We start from the raw sequence: 14,866 nt of genomic DNA, 5'->3' as shown, positions 1-14,866 counted from the left end.
AACATGTTCTCGGTCAGCCCTCTCCTGACCAACCCTGTACTTGGCTCACACCAGGGACTCAGAACAACCCTGTCTGTGGCCATCATCGCCCAGAGACTTCTGGTCTCCCACACCAATGGGACAAAAACCAATCTCACAACCCACATATCAAAAGGCTTCCTTCTGTGTGAATGGTACAGGCTCACTCCTTGGGCATGCTGAGTCCCTTTCCCTGTTGTCCCCATACCCAATACCGTTCACTCCTTCACTACCTTTATTCTGAATAAGTACTTGTACCACATTACTTTTTTATCTACTCACATCCGCTTAAGGACTTCTCTCCCTTCTTGTTTCCTGAACTAAGCCCACACTTTGCAGATAGATGCATTTGGCTCCATTTGTGCTGAATAATCCCACAGTTAGTTCCCTCTTCAGCCTTGGTTTATGGCCAGAAGCCTTGTCAGGCATGTTGTCCTTACCTCCCACCATGTGTGTCCTCCTGCCTCTGACCCTTCGCTTCTGATGATCTCCCTCCTCTTCGTTTCTCTCAACTCTTGTGCATCTGTCTTGATTTCTTACCTCATCTTGGGAGGTCTCTCCTGACCACTATGTCCAGAACTTCTGTGTACCACGTGTATGATCTATTTATCCTATTCCATTCTGTACTGGATTACGGACAGCCTCTTGTTTTTTAACTACTAAAATAGACTTCAGGGACTAAAATGATACTGTGATCCTTCTGTATCCCCTGCAGCCACTCACACAAAGCCCAGCCCTTGGGCATTCCTCTGTAGTTAATGACAGACAGAAAACTGGGACGGGGGTCATGGGGAGGGAGGTGGGCTCACTGAAAGGTAGACTCTAGTGTAGCTCAGAGCATGTTGGTTCACAGAAAAGTTGGTCAAATGGATGGCCATAAAAGTTTGAGTGGAAAATGGAAATGACTGAAAATATGGAGGATGTATTTATTTTTCAAAAAATTATTTTTTAAAATGCGTTCAGACTCATAAAAGATACAAGGCTTAAGGAAAAACTCAAAGTTATCCCAAATCTTACTAACTAGAGAAGATGGCTATCCATACTTTAATTGAGTCCATGGTAATTATTTTAAAAGTTAGGCATTTATGCAAATGTTTTATTTGATATGAAATGTGTTTAATTTCTCCTTACTTAGGGTCGTTTAAGTTTTTCCCAATTTTTTCCCAACAAATGATGTGGTAAGTGGCCTTTCTTTGCATACAACACTGTCCACATGTTGTTTTTTTTAATGACTTTTATTTATTTATTTGAAAGAGGGAAAGAGAGATTGCAAACTAGGAGAGGGGAAGGGAGAGAGGAAGAGAGTCTAAAGCAGGCGCCCCACTGACCAAGGAGCCTGACTTGGGGCTCGATCCCAGGACCCTGAGATCATGACCTGAGCAGAAACCAATAGTCAGACACTTTACCAGCTGAGGTATCCAGGCACCCCAACACTGTCCACATTTTGGGCTATTGTCTTACATTCTAGCATCAGTATGAGAATATGATATGTTTCCTCTTTAACACAGTTTTTAAAAAGTTGAAGATTCAGGCGCCTGGGTGGCTCAGTGGATTAAGCCACTGCCTTCGGCTCAGGGCATGATCTCAGGGTCCTGGGATCGAGTCCCGCATCGGGCTCTCTGCTCAGCGGGGAGCCTGCTTCCTCCTCTCTCTCTCTCTGCCTGCCTCTCTGCCTACTTGTGATCTCTCTCTGTCAAATAAATAAAAAAAACTTTAAAAAAAAAGTTGAAGATTCATAGTCTTTAAGAAGAGGAGTCTTGGGGATTTAAACTTTGGTTATTAAGTTTTTTTTTACACGGGGCAAGAGATTTTGACATTTATAAACTCAGCTGTTACTGGTAAATCCTATTTTATGTGTGTGTTTTTGTTTGTGAAGGTTACTATTTCTAATTTTAAAAATGTGATATATTAAACAAAACATAATGTGGGTATTCAAAATTCCGGTGTTTGTATTCCCATTTAAAATCTGAGTTTCTAGGGGTTGTTTTTTTTACACATACTATATTTCTATAAAATTATTTTTATTTATAAATAGGTTTCCCTGCTTATATTTAGATGTTACAGTACTTGGTGCACAGAAGTTGACGAATCACAGCTTCATTGCAGATTTAGTTTTCCTAAAATTTTATTTATTTATTTGACAGACAGAGATCACAAGTAGGCAGAGAGGCAGGCAGCAGGGGCTTGGGGGGAGAAGCAGGCTCCCTGCTGAGCAGAAAGCCCGATGTGGGGCTCAATCCCAGGACCCTGGGATCATGACCTGAGCCGAAGACAGAGGCTTTAAACCACTGAGCCACCCAGGCGCCCCAGATGTAGTTTTCTTAAATATAAAATTACCCTTTTAATGCCTTTCATTGCTGTTGACATTGATTTTTACCTTCTCTAAAATTAATGTTCCTCTTGCTTTCCTTTTCTTTGTATTTTCCCTATTTATGTGTTTTTATTATTTTTTTTTTATTTTCTGTGTTTTCAGTTTGGGGTGTGTGTCTTTAATTTAGCTCTAGTTAATCTGTAACTGAGAGATACAATTCTATAACAAGGCTTTTTTTTTCCTTATTTACATTTAATTTTACAGCTGTCGACTATCTTTTATAGTTCTTTGCTCTTTTTCTTGATGTCTGATTTAGCTATTTATACCATGTGTTGTTGGTTTTTATGTTCTCACGGACTTCGCAAGATAAGCTCTTGTACTATCTACTTGTGGTAAATTTTAAGGCTTATACTTGAATGTTCTTTAATTCCTCTTATTTTTACCCTTTTTTCCCTATAGTCTATTGATATACTAAACTACTAAATTACTATTTTTATGTTGTATGTTTAATCTTTGAAGAATAGTGTTCTTTTTCAAGAATGATTTGATATTTGTACTCACTTCTCTGTCTTGGCCTATAAATTTTTTTTAGATATGATTATTTGTTTAGCTGGTTTTGCTGCTTCTCTTTTTTCTTTTTTAAAATAAAGCTGATTGATTCTTGTACTTTTAATTTTGATTCTGCTCTTAAGAGTCTTGAGTAGGATTTCAGGTAAATCTTTTTTTTTCAAAAGCACTATTGCAGTGATGTTTTCTGAAACCTTGTGTATCTAAGGAGGTATATCTTTGCTTCCTTCTTTCACACACAAAAAAGAGATTCATCTGTCTAAATAAATTCCTAGACCAAAATCTTTCCCCCAAAGATCCTTTCAACATTGATCCATGAATTTTGGGCATTGACTATTACAATAGAAAAGTTTTGTCTGACCTTACTTCTTTGTTGGTAACCTGGTCTTCTTAGATGCTTGAGAACTTTAAATTTTTCAGTCACACAGATATTGTCAGAATGTGTCTACAGACTAGTGTCGTTTAATTCCTAGAAAACAGGGAGACCTTTTGAGTTGCCTTTTGTAGTTCTTTTTCACTTCAATAAAAGTTTTTGTTGGTTGTAGCTTTGACTATTGCTTCTGATGTCATTTTTCTGATTTCTTCCTTGGAGAAGTGTGATCTGTGTTACCTTTTTTTGTAGAACATCTTCTACTTTATAATTATACCCTCCTTTTTCTCTACATTCAGGAGGGAACATTTCAAGTTTAATTTCCCAGTGCTGCTTTGATATTTTGGTTAAATTGGTTCTTCTCCATTGGGTCCAAGTTCTACTAATCTCCCCCAAAGCTCCATCTCCCTCTCATTGTGCTGGCTTGATGTAAGGTCCTCTACTCCCTTCATGACCTTTTGGTCCTATTTTATGTCTCTGAGGGAAAAGATATCTGGGGTTTTCTTCTCTATTTCAAGAGTTAATAATCATCAGTGGCTTAATTTTTCTGTGAGTTTCTTGTCTAACTTTGTGGTATCTTGTAGTATCCACTTTTTCCCCTTTTCCTTTCATTTGCTTGTTCTGCAATGAGGAGAGAGCAGTCTGCTTTCCACATTTGCCAGCAGGACCAGCACGTGGATAGTCCTGACCTCTGCTTGTTGGCCATTAAGGTATTCCACCTACAGTGGAAGGAAGTTGGGTTCACTTCTCAGTGACTTATAAGCACTTTTCCAGTGTGGCTGGGATGGAACTAAATGGGACCTTCTACCTATGAGAAAGGATCCTTAGTAATGAAGATTGTGATAAGCCACAGGCTCCACTCTACAGAATATGCGTGGGGGTGGGTGGGACAAGAGAGTCATGGCAGGGAAGGTAGAGGCTGCAGGGTATGGAGGGCAGGAAGACAACAGCCTGGCAGAAAGCAGTCCCCACACACAGGGGTGGCTTTCAGTGAAGACAGCCTGCTTCTCTGAACCAGGGGGGCAGAAAGGAGCAGGCAAACTTTTGGTGAAATTGAGGCCACATGTGGTGTGAAGGAAGACCGCAAGCAGCAAACTTGTCTCTTTCAATGTGGCTACCTGTAGTTAGCAGGAATTCCTCCTGGAGCCTGATAGGACTTTTTTTCAGCATTGTTGTGAGTTGGTTCTCTTTCTTTCCATCTTGCAAGGCGTTCTCTCTGGTGCAGGAGTGGGCAGCTGCCACCAGCCGGATATCAGAAGTCCCTGGCCATGTAGGGCATATAGTAGTACATGAGTTCTCAGGCGGATGTAGAAGTGTCTATTGTGAATAATCGTAGCTTTCATAATTGGTAAGACTCTTAGCAGAAGGGGAAAAATATGTCCAAGGAGATGAAAACATTAACCATGTGCTTGTTGTACTCAAGGGTGGGGTTGGCTACGTGTGACTTAGATATTTTTCCTTCTGTTTTCTAAATATTTTTGTGTGCTACTTTTATGATGACCAGTAAAGCACCATGCTGTCTTACTCATTTTTATCTTTCAGACTGTAATGCAAACGTACACAAGGGCTGTAAAGATGCTGTCCCTCCGTGTACCAAGGTAATCTGTCATTTGTTTTACTTCCACATACGTAGCTTTGTTGCTTCCTGTTACCTGTTTAGGTTTTTATTCTTTTATTACTGTCTGTATTTGTTTCTAAAGTGATCATTATGGTGATTAAAACACACACACACACACACACACACACACACAGGTTCAGAGTGCATAAGTTGTTTCCTGAACTGTCCACCTTTGGAACTAAGGAAAGCTCCAGTGTGGCCCTATTTGTGTTATAAGGTGTAAGTGGGTTAGTCTTTCTGTTGAGAACCTGGGTTTACCAGGGTGGACCTCAAGGGTTTGTATGTGAAGCCTTGAGCGGTAATTCTCAAACATCAGCAGATAGCAGCATCACCTGGAGGACCTGCGAAAACCAGGTTTCTGGGCCCCGTTCTCCTATTTTCTGATCCAGTAGGATCTGGGTGGGGTCCAAGACTTTGTATTTCTAACAAGTTCCCCAGTGGTCCTGCTGTCTTGGAGCCACACTGGGAGGTCCCTGGAATAAAGGAAAGGTTTCTGAGTTTGGGAGTGGGCTTGAGGAAATGGACACATCTGTTGCATCTCTTCCTTTCTTTCCCATTCTAACATAATGGTCAAAATGTATGAGTGAGCGTTTTGATGCTTCAGAGGGAACCTTGGGGGTCTCTAGCCTCTGTGCCAATTGAAACGGACCTTGTGTGGGCTCACATAGTTATGGGTGATTTTTCAATATCCCAGGGTGTTGTGACTGGTAGGAGAAAGGCAGTGCTGATAGGAACTCCTCTCTCAGTGATCTGGACCCATGAGGAGGAGGTTTCTGGTTCCCATACACTTTTCACAGAGCTGGGATATTCCTGATGCGTGTTCTGGAGGAACACCTTCCTTACAACTTGCACATCTCATTATCATAACATTTTTTTATGTTATTTTTTTTTTCAGTGTTTCAAGATTCATTGTTTATGCACCACACCCAGCGCTCCATGCCTTCTTTAATACTCACCACCAGGCTTACACAACCCCCCCATCCCCTACCCCTCCAAAACCCTCAGTTTGTTTCTCAGAGTCCACAGTCTCTTATGGTTTGTCTCCCCTTCCGATTTCCCCCGACTCACTTCCCTTCTCCATCTCCCTTCTTCATCTTCCTTTCTCCATCTCTATCTCCGTGTCCTCCATGTTATTCCTTATGCTTTATAAGTAAGTGAAACCATATGATAATTGACTCTCTCTGCTTGACTTATTTCACTCAGCATAATCTCCTCCAGTCCCATCCATGTTGATACAAAAGTTGGGTATTCATCCTTTCTGATGGAGGCATAATATTCCATTGTATATCTGGACCATATCTTTTTTATCCATCCATCCGGTTGAAGGGCATCTTGGCTCTTTCCACAGTTCAGTGATTGTGGCCATTGCTTCTGTGAGCATTGGGATACAGATGGCCCTTCTTTTCACTACATCTTGTTCATTATCATAACATCTTCCTCTTTGATGCATTTAACATCTTTTGCTTTAAATTCTTCTTCGTTTGACATGAGATAACAAAAATGATATAGATAAGAATCCTGTAACTGGGTGGACATATTTGTAGTCAGGTGGAATTTAATCTCATTTTACCTGTTTCTAATGTTCTTTACCAGAAATTCCAAGAGAAATACAACAAGAACAAACCGCAGACCATACTTGGAAGTAAGTGACGTGGAAATGCCAGTTTCATACATACCATACTTTTTTCCAATGTGAAATACCTGCTCCTCCTGTTTTTCTCCTTTGTCTAAATATTTCTTCTTTCAAAACATGATTAGTGTAATATTTAGTTACTCACGGAGGTAAAGGATGGTATAAACTTCTAGGCCAGCCTAATAGCCTTTGCACTAGATGTACTATATGATATTTTATCTTAGGGAGGACTAAAGGGGGGAACGTATTAGGATATTGCCTCAATTCTAAGACACAATCTAGTGTAATATGCACTATTAATTCGGCAACAACCTTTGGAGGAAAAGACAACATGGCATTAAGTGTACATTAACTCTGTTTTCCTAGCACTAACGCATACTCACCTACACAAATACCTATCACATGCTTCTTCAGAATCAGAGTTAGGGAGAAAACCTTGAAGTTTGGAGTCTACAGTCCCTGGTGTCCATTATCATAGTGACCTGGCCCTGCTTATTAGTTGGGCTTGAGGCTCTGATCTCATCAGCCCTTTTAGGATGACAGTGAAATTGGAAGGCATGCTGGCATTTTTCTCTCATATGGTTAAACTTGGTGCTTCCGTTTTTCCTCGAATTCTAGATTGCTTCATGTGAGACGATTCCTCTTGGCGCTAATTGGAAACCTCTGACAGTAGTTGACATTGTATGTAGGAACCAGAGGCCATCATCTCCTAAGTTTGAAAATCTTTCCATTTGTTGTGAGAGACTTTGCAGTTTGTTCTGCCTCCAATATGGGATTGCTTGCCTCACAGTGGGCATCTTTATGTTTGTGGTCACTTTTCATTTGAATGCCCTCACAGTGTGACCAGTGTTTCCAAAACTCCTTGAATCAGGGGACAATACACTATGCAGATTTGTGGTGATCAGCAGTTGGGTGTGATATTATACAGGGTAAGCTAGTGCAGAGAGTTACGAATGTGACTTCCTTTACACCCCCCTGACAGAAGTCCCTTTGATTGTAGTTGTGAGGCGCTGGTCAGTTTCATGAGGTTCAGCATGAAAATAAAGGGGCCTCATAATCAATAAAATTCCTTCTCTGAGAGTCATGAAAATCAAACCAAATCATACATGTATAAAACCCTCTATAATATCCTGGGGTTCCATGCAAGTATTGATCCTCTTCTGCTTGAGAAGGTGTGTGCTATATCCCTACAGTAGGACTCAAACATTTCCTGAGGGTCATTATAGTACGCATCGAATGTAAAAGCACATATGCCTGTAACGATTGAGAAGACATTGTTGAGAAGGAATTTGGAAGAAACCAGAAAGGTACTGTAGCACTCTATAGTTTTCAGTGTGCAAGAGAGAAGAGCTCAGCCTGGCTTGCAGGTTTCATTTGCCTGAAGTTCTCACCCCATAAGGAGTAGACTCCCCAGCATCATTCCAATCCACTGACCTGCTCTGTGTGTGTGTGTGTGTGTGTGTGTGTGTGTGTGTATGTGTGTATGATTGTTGGTACATACAATATGCATTCTACTAATAGTGCTAATAACACCTTGCATCTCGTTAAAGCTGGCTGGAAGGAGTACAAGCAGTGGTTTATGGGAGAGCTCTCCCAGTGTTTCCCCATTCCATCTTCTTGTTTGTGTAAGCCCAGCCACCCACAGTCTCCAAGTGACTCTGCTGAAGCAGGCCGGCTTCATGGGTATCAGGAGGGTGTGAAATGGAAGGGACATTTGAACCAGGTGTCAGGATTTGGAAAGGAGACCGGTGTCATGGCTGGATATGCGACACATTAACAGCAGCCACTTGAGTGTTTCGCTCCTTGGCTTTTAAGGAACTCCTTGTAATTACTGCTCTCTATGAAAACCGCATGAAGCTCCCATTTTGATTTCTAGACTCTTCTTTTCGCGACATCCCGCAACCTGGTCTCTCCTTGCACCCGTCTTCCTCCATGCCTATCGGATTGCCCACCAGGAGGAAAGAAGCTTCAGCACAGGCCCATCCATTGTCTAGAAGTGTTCCAGGCACTACCTTGGAAAGGTAAGATGGCGAACTGCCCTGGGCCTCCACGTCTCGGAGCCACTGCTGGAACTGACTCGTGTCCCTCCTTCCCTCTAGCTTCAGAAGGTCGGGGCCCTCCCTGGAGTCTGAGAGTGACGGGAACACCTGGAGAAGCAGGTCTCATTCTGATGAGCTGCTACAGTCCATGGGCTCTTCTCCCTCCACGGAGTCCTTCCTAATGGAAGGTGAGGAGAAGATTTTTGAAGGATCAGACGTGTGTGTGTGTGTGTTTTAAAGAATTCTGTTTCGTGGTATCTTTTGGTATAGGTTCTTTTGATAAGTGAAAATTTAGGCCCAGTGAATACTCCCAGGTAGTGGCCAAGGATATATAATATATTAAATAGACATGTGGCGTGAAGACAAGAGAATGAGATACACTGTGTGCTTGTTGCTGTTTACAAGGCTTTAGAACTAGTGATGAATTGGGATAAGGATCATATGTTAAAAATACGTACTTCATTGAATTAAGACTGGGCTTGCCTAGATTTCTGAGATACTTATCCCCCATCTGTTGCCCCTCCTTTGTGGGGAATAAAAGCATTTTTTAAAGCGTATTTTGTAAGATGGGATTTAATCTGGTGAACTCTGTGTTGTAGCCACGCTGTATCAGTAAGTGAAGGAGGACCTGAGGGAGGGAGAGCAGTGAGAAGAGAAAGAGGTGGACTCTGCCTGGGGAATCTAGTGCTTTTATGTTAAACTTGAGTCTTCCAATCCATTATCATCTCTTGCTGACTCCTCTGAGCTGGACTGTCTCTCAGGAGTGCTGTTTGGACAAACAGGATTTAGTTTTCCTGGAAGGAGTATGGGTGTGAGATAATCAGATTCTGTCAGAAAATCTGTACTCATCTGTGGCTTGAACCCATGTACCCTGCTTTCTTGTTTATATTAAGGACAGTGAGCCAAGTCAAGAGCAAATCACATGGACAAGTACAAAATTCAGATTGGAGTAAACAGTGCAGAGTAACCTGGGGCAAAAGATAGGGTGTGTTTAAGATTCTGTAAGCCCGTTATGGACTCTGAAGTTTACCAAAAATAAAAAAACTAAAATAGAGCATGCCAAAGCAAACAAAAGAATCTTCAATTTATTTATTTATTTATTTTGGCGTGGGGGGGTGTGGGGGGGCATGCACACCATCACTGTTTTAATGATTATTATTTTTTTTTTTTAAGATTTTATTTATTTGACAGAGAGAGAAATCACAAGTAGGCAGAGAGGCAGGCAGAGAGAGAGAGGGGAGAAAGCAGGTTCCCTGCGGAGCAGAGAGCCCGACGTGGGGCTCGATCCCAGAACTCTGGGATCATGACCTGAGCTGAAGGCAGAGGCTTTAACCCACTGAGCCACCCAGGCGCCCCTGTTTTAATGATTCTTTGGTTCCTTGCAAGCTCCTTCGATTTGGACCCTCTCCGTAGTTTGGTTTCTAGATGTTTCTGCCTCATATCAACACTATTTTGGCTTAGCTGTTTCTGTGTTCAAAGCAGGTTTACTTCGTGTGATGAATCCATAGATGTGGGTCCTTGGAAAGGTCTTTGTTTCGTGTCACTTCACTTCTGGCTTTTATGTTCTGCACCTACACCAGATGTTGTGGATTCTTCTCTGTGGAGTGACCTCAGCAGTGACGCCCAGGAGTTGGAAGCAGAGTCTTGGAGTCTGGTGGTGGACCCCTCGTTTTGCAGTAAGCAGGAGAAAGATGTCATTAAAAGACAGGATGTCATTTTCGGTAAGCATTTAAAATATGCTCTTGGGCTGAAGCAGGGTATATAGGGGAAAGGGCATGGGATTTGCCATCATAAGACGTGGGTTCAAATCTCCGTTCTATTCCTTTCTAGTTACTTGATTTCAGACAAATGGTTTAATTCACCTGGATCTTAGTTAAAAGGGTGATAATGATATTCACACTTAATTGAGGTGTTATATGTACGTGATACAAAGCAAATTTTATTTCTCAGATCCTTTTCAAATTTACCTACCCATGGCCAATACTTCTTGCCTTCTATTCCAAAAATCCCAGAAAGTTTTCACATATTTTAATGCACCCAGGGCTGCTGGATACACAGCTCTGCAGCTTGCCCACGCACAGCAGTGGGTAACCTTCCCATAGACTGCGGTGAGACGGGCAGCACCTGGGTCAGAGCAATGTGGGCCTGTGTTCTGCAGACCTCAGTGCACATTTCAGCTCTGAGATTTTACTATTTCCTCCTTTTGGGGGTGGAGGCAGTCTGAATTAGGGGAACTTGAATTATCAGCTCGTTAGAGAAAAAATGAAGTTTAAACAATTTTAAAATGCAAAGTAGATCCTCAGAGTGCTTCCAAGAAGTTAGCCTACTTGAAAGATGGGACTTGCTTTTAGTTTTGTTTTTTTTTTTAAGATTTTATTTATTTATTTGACAGACAGAGATCACAAGTAGACAGAGAGGCAGTCAGAGAGAGAGGAGGAAGCAGGCTCCCTGCTGAGCAGAGAGCCTGATGCGGGGCTCGATCCCAGGACCCTGGGATCATGACCTGAGCCGAAGGCAGTGGCTTTAACCCACTGAGCCACCCAGGCACCCCACGCTTTTGGTTTTTATCAGTTCTTTGGCTGCAAGTATGGGCCATAGGATTCCTTCTTACGTGTGTCAAGTTGGTAGTTGTGCAGGTCAGGTGGGATGATTGAGCCTGGTTGGAAATCTGTTCAGGGGGGCGCCTGGGTGGCTCAGTGGGTTAAGCCGCTGCCTTCGGCTCAGGTCATGATCTCAGAGTCCTGGGATCGAGTCCCGCATTGGGCTCTCTGCTCAGCAGGGAGCCTGCTTCCCTCTCTCTCTCTGCCTGCCTCTCCATCTACTTGTGATTTCTCTCTGTCAAATAAATAAATAAAATCTTTAAAAAAAAAAAAAAAAAAAAGAAATCTGTTCAGGGCTGTAGAGCTGGGAAGATACTGTCCCTTTTATTTCTCATGTAGTTTCTGTTATACTGTAATTTGTCGTCACTTCTTGATTTCATATATTAAAAATAATCTGACCCACTTGGGATGAATTATCACATTCACAGCATGGTGTTTGGGGTCAGAGCAGCTTGTGTTCCAGAGGAAATCCTTCATTCTTCATTGTTTCTTTCTAAGATTTTATTTATTTGACAGATAGAGCGAGCACAAGCAGGGGGAGTGGCAGAGGGAGAGGCAGAAGCAGACTCCCCGCTAAGCAGGGAGCCCCCCTTAGAGCACTGTTTCAGGACCCTGAGATCATGACCTGAACTGAAGACAAACACTTAACCTACTGAACCACCCAGGTGCCCCTTCACTGTCTTTCTTTAAAGGATGAGAAAAATCATTCCTGTATTTTGGGTAATACAGATAATTAGATGAAAGGCTTAAATAAATTGATATGAATAAGTGTCTTTAATACAGAGTAGGTATGAAAAACTTGGAAGTAATAACTAGAAGCTAGTGGGTTAAAGAGATTTTTGTTTATGATAATATAATGAAGCTACATTGAGATTTGTTCCCCTCCATGGCTCATATTTTAGAGTCTTCCTACTAGCTGAGTCTGGAAATACTAATCTAGAATTGTACTTACGGTGCTCCTACAAATCATGAATTGTTTCCTCTCATGATACATTTTTATAATTGAGATAGAATTTGTATACCATAAAATTCACTCCATCATAATATATAATTCAGTAGTTTGTAGTATATTCATGAAGGTGTGCAACCATCAGCTACTAATTCCAGAGCATCTGCATTCCTCCGGAAAGAAACCCAGAGCCCTTAATGTTCACTCCCTGTGTTCTGTCCCGTTAGCTCCGCAGCCATTCATCCACTCATCCCTGCAGATTTTCCTCGTCTGGGTACTTGGCATAATTGGAGTTGTACAGTATGTGGATGGCTTCTCAGGCTTAGAGTATTGTTTTCAAGGTTCATTTCTGGTGTATATTAATACTTCATTCTTTTTTATGGCTATCTATTATTTTACTGTAAATATCCTATTTGTTTTTTAAGATTTTTATTTATTTGACAGAGAGAGACACAGTGAGAGAGGGAACATAAACAGGGGGATCTAGAGAGAGAAAGGGAGAAGCAGGCTTCCCGCTAAGCAGGGAGCCGGATATGGGGCTCGATCCCAGGACCCCGGGATCATGACCCGAGCTGAAGCCAGAGCTTAACAACTGAGCCACCCAGGCACCCCTATCCTATCTTTTATTTAATTATCATTTAATGGTTATTTTATCAGTGACTTTTGGGGTCACACAATAACGTTCTGTTTAACCCATGGGAAGAACTGTCAGACTACTTACCAAAGCAGCTGCACAGTTTTCCCTGCCCACCAGTGGGGTACTGAGGATCTTGCTTCCTCCACATCCTTGCCAACACTTCCTTATTGTCCCTCCTTTTTATTCCACTTAACCTCATGTGTGTGAAGTGGTATCTCATTTTGGTTTTGATTTGCATTTTCCTAGGGGCTAATGATGGTAAGTATCTTTCCATGTGCTCCTTGATCATTCGTGTATCTCTTTGGAGAAACATCTGTTCAGATCCTTTGCCCATATTGAACTGGGGTTTTGTTTTGTTTTTTCTTTTTTCTCTTTTTTTGGTTCATTTTGTCTTTTTACTGATGAGTTGTAACACTTGTTTCTATACTTCTTTTATGCAAGTTCCTTATGAGATATTTTTCTTGCATTAAAATTTTTTTCAGTCCTTTTACTGGAAATGCCAGCATTACTTTTTCCATAGAAGCTTGTAATTAGTGTCATTGCCAGCCATACTTTATTAAAAATTATTATTTGAAAACCGAGCAAAGTCTTTGAAAAACATCTGATTCCATGGTCCTTGTAGTATTTAAATCATTGTTACCATAACTCACCAAGCTGATCATACATATTTTTCTTGAATACCTCCATTTTCTAGAAACTCTCTTTCCATAGCCATTGCATTTTCAATCTAGTAATCTGTGCTAAGACTTGAAATTCCTCTCCCCTAGTTTCTGTCTATTGACTCTACCCACATAAGGAGTCTGATGTCTCTCCCTAGGCTGGCCCACTGCCTTCCCTCACCTTTTCTTTTTGCAAAGAAGCCTCATTACTTGCTTTAAGGTTTAGAGCAAGTTAGGTACAACCTTTGGGCATAGTTTATTCATCTCGAAGTACAGATAAGAAGATCTACGTATCTTGGTTCTGAGAAATAAAGAAAAATAGTGTCTACTGTCCAACAAATATTAGTACCTACTGTATGCCAGGCCTTAATTCTGGAGACCAGGGAAATAACAGTAAGCAAAATGTACAGATTTTCTGTTCTCATGAACTCACTTTGGGGAGTTCACAACCTGCAGCGTAGTACAGGATATGGGTAAAATACATAATAGGGTGTAGGTAGTAATAAGTGCTAAAAAAAAAATTAGAGTAGTGGGCCATATCAAGCAGGGGGACAAGAGCTATGGAATGTTTGGGCATACAGGGGAGACCTAAGAGACAAGTAATATTCGAAGAGACCTGGACAACTTTAAGAAGGAGCTAGTGGATTTGGGAAGAAGACATCCCAGGCTGCTGCAGCAGCAAGCCTGGAGGCCTTGAAGAAGGATCTTACTTTCTCCCATTCCATAGGCTGTCTTTTCACTTTATCCACAATGTCCCTTGATTGTCACACTTTGTTTTCTCCCAGAGAAAGTGGAATCAATCTGACTTCTATGGTGAAGAAATACCATTGTTCATAAACATTCCTTTTTTTTTTTTTTTTGTACAGCATTCACTGTTTAGCGTCTACCATAGGTCACTGGAGTATTTGGTTGTTAAAGCTTTTTTGTGCGCGTGTGTTTCAGAACTGATGCAGACAGAGATGCATCATATCCAGACCCTGCTCATCATGTCTGAGATCTTCAGGAAAGGAATGAAGGAGGAGCTGCAGCTTGATCACAGCACCGTGGATAAAATCTTCCCCTGCTTAGATGAGTTACTTGAAATCCACAGGCATTTTTTTTATAGCATGAAGGAGCGAAGGCAGGAGTCCTGTGCTGGTGATGATAGGAATTTCATCATCCACCGAATTGGAGATATTCTAGTACAGCAGGTAAGAGAGCTTTGAAGACCCTGAACTCAAAAACGAGGTTTGCAGATCTCTACAAGGTTAAAAGCCTAAGAAGAACTAGAATGGTGTTACCATTATTGCTAGGTGGGAGCGAGTGGTTTTCTTCTGTTTGATACCCCCATGTGTACCTGGTGGCTGAGAGCTCTGACAGCCAGGGACTGACGTCTGTGTGTCTCAGGATCTGGTGGGATGATCCCTAGCCCTCCCTCCACCCAGAGTCACAGCCGTATCTCTAAATCTCTTGGGAAAATTCTGCT

At 41.7% G+C, this 14,866-nt stretch overlaps 1 protein-coding gene across 4 annotated transcripts in view; it reads left to right on the top strand.

Moving 5' to 3' along the window:
- The window catches only part of ARHGEF28 (Rho guanine nucleotide exchange factor 28), a 319,328-nt gene that overhangs the window by 235,640 nt on the left and 68,822 nt on the right, over window positions 1-14,866 (top strand). For all 4 annotated transcript variants that reach the window (XM_044267188.1, XM_044267215.1, XM_044267197.1 and 1 more), the window contains 6 exons: window positions 4,809-4,864; window positions 6,478-6,526; window positions 8,394-8,538; window positions 8,617-8,744; window positions 10,137-10,277; window positions 14,344-14,591. In XM_044267188.1, coding sequence (XP_044123123.1) covers window positions 4,809-4,864; window positions 6,478-6,526; window positions 8,394-8,538; window positions 8,617-8,744; window positions 10,137-10,277; window positions 14,344-14,591 — 767 coding nt within the window. The remainder of the gene's footprint in view (window positions 1-4,808; window positions 4,865-6,477; window positions 6,527-8,393; window positions 8,539-8,616; window positions 8,745-10,136; window positions 10,278-14,343; window positions 14,592-14,866) is intronic.

This window comes from Neovison vison, chromosome 1, assembly GCF_020171115.1.
Source record: "Neovison vison isolate M4711 chromosome 1, ASM_NN_V1, whole genome shotgun sequence".
NCBI classification, from domain to species: Eukaryota; Metazoa; Chordata; class Mammalia; order Carnivora; family Mustelidae; genus Neogale; species Neogale vison.
This window is presented reverse-complemented; position numbering and strand designations above follow the sequence as displayed.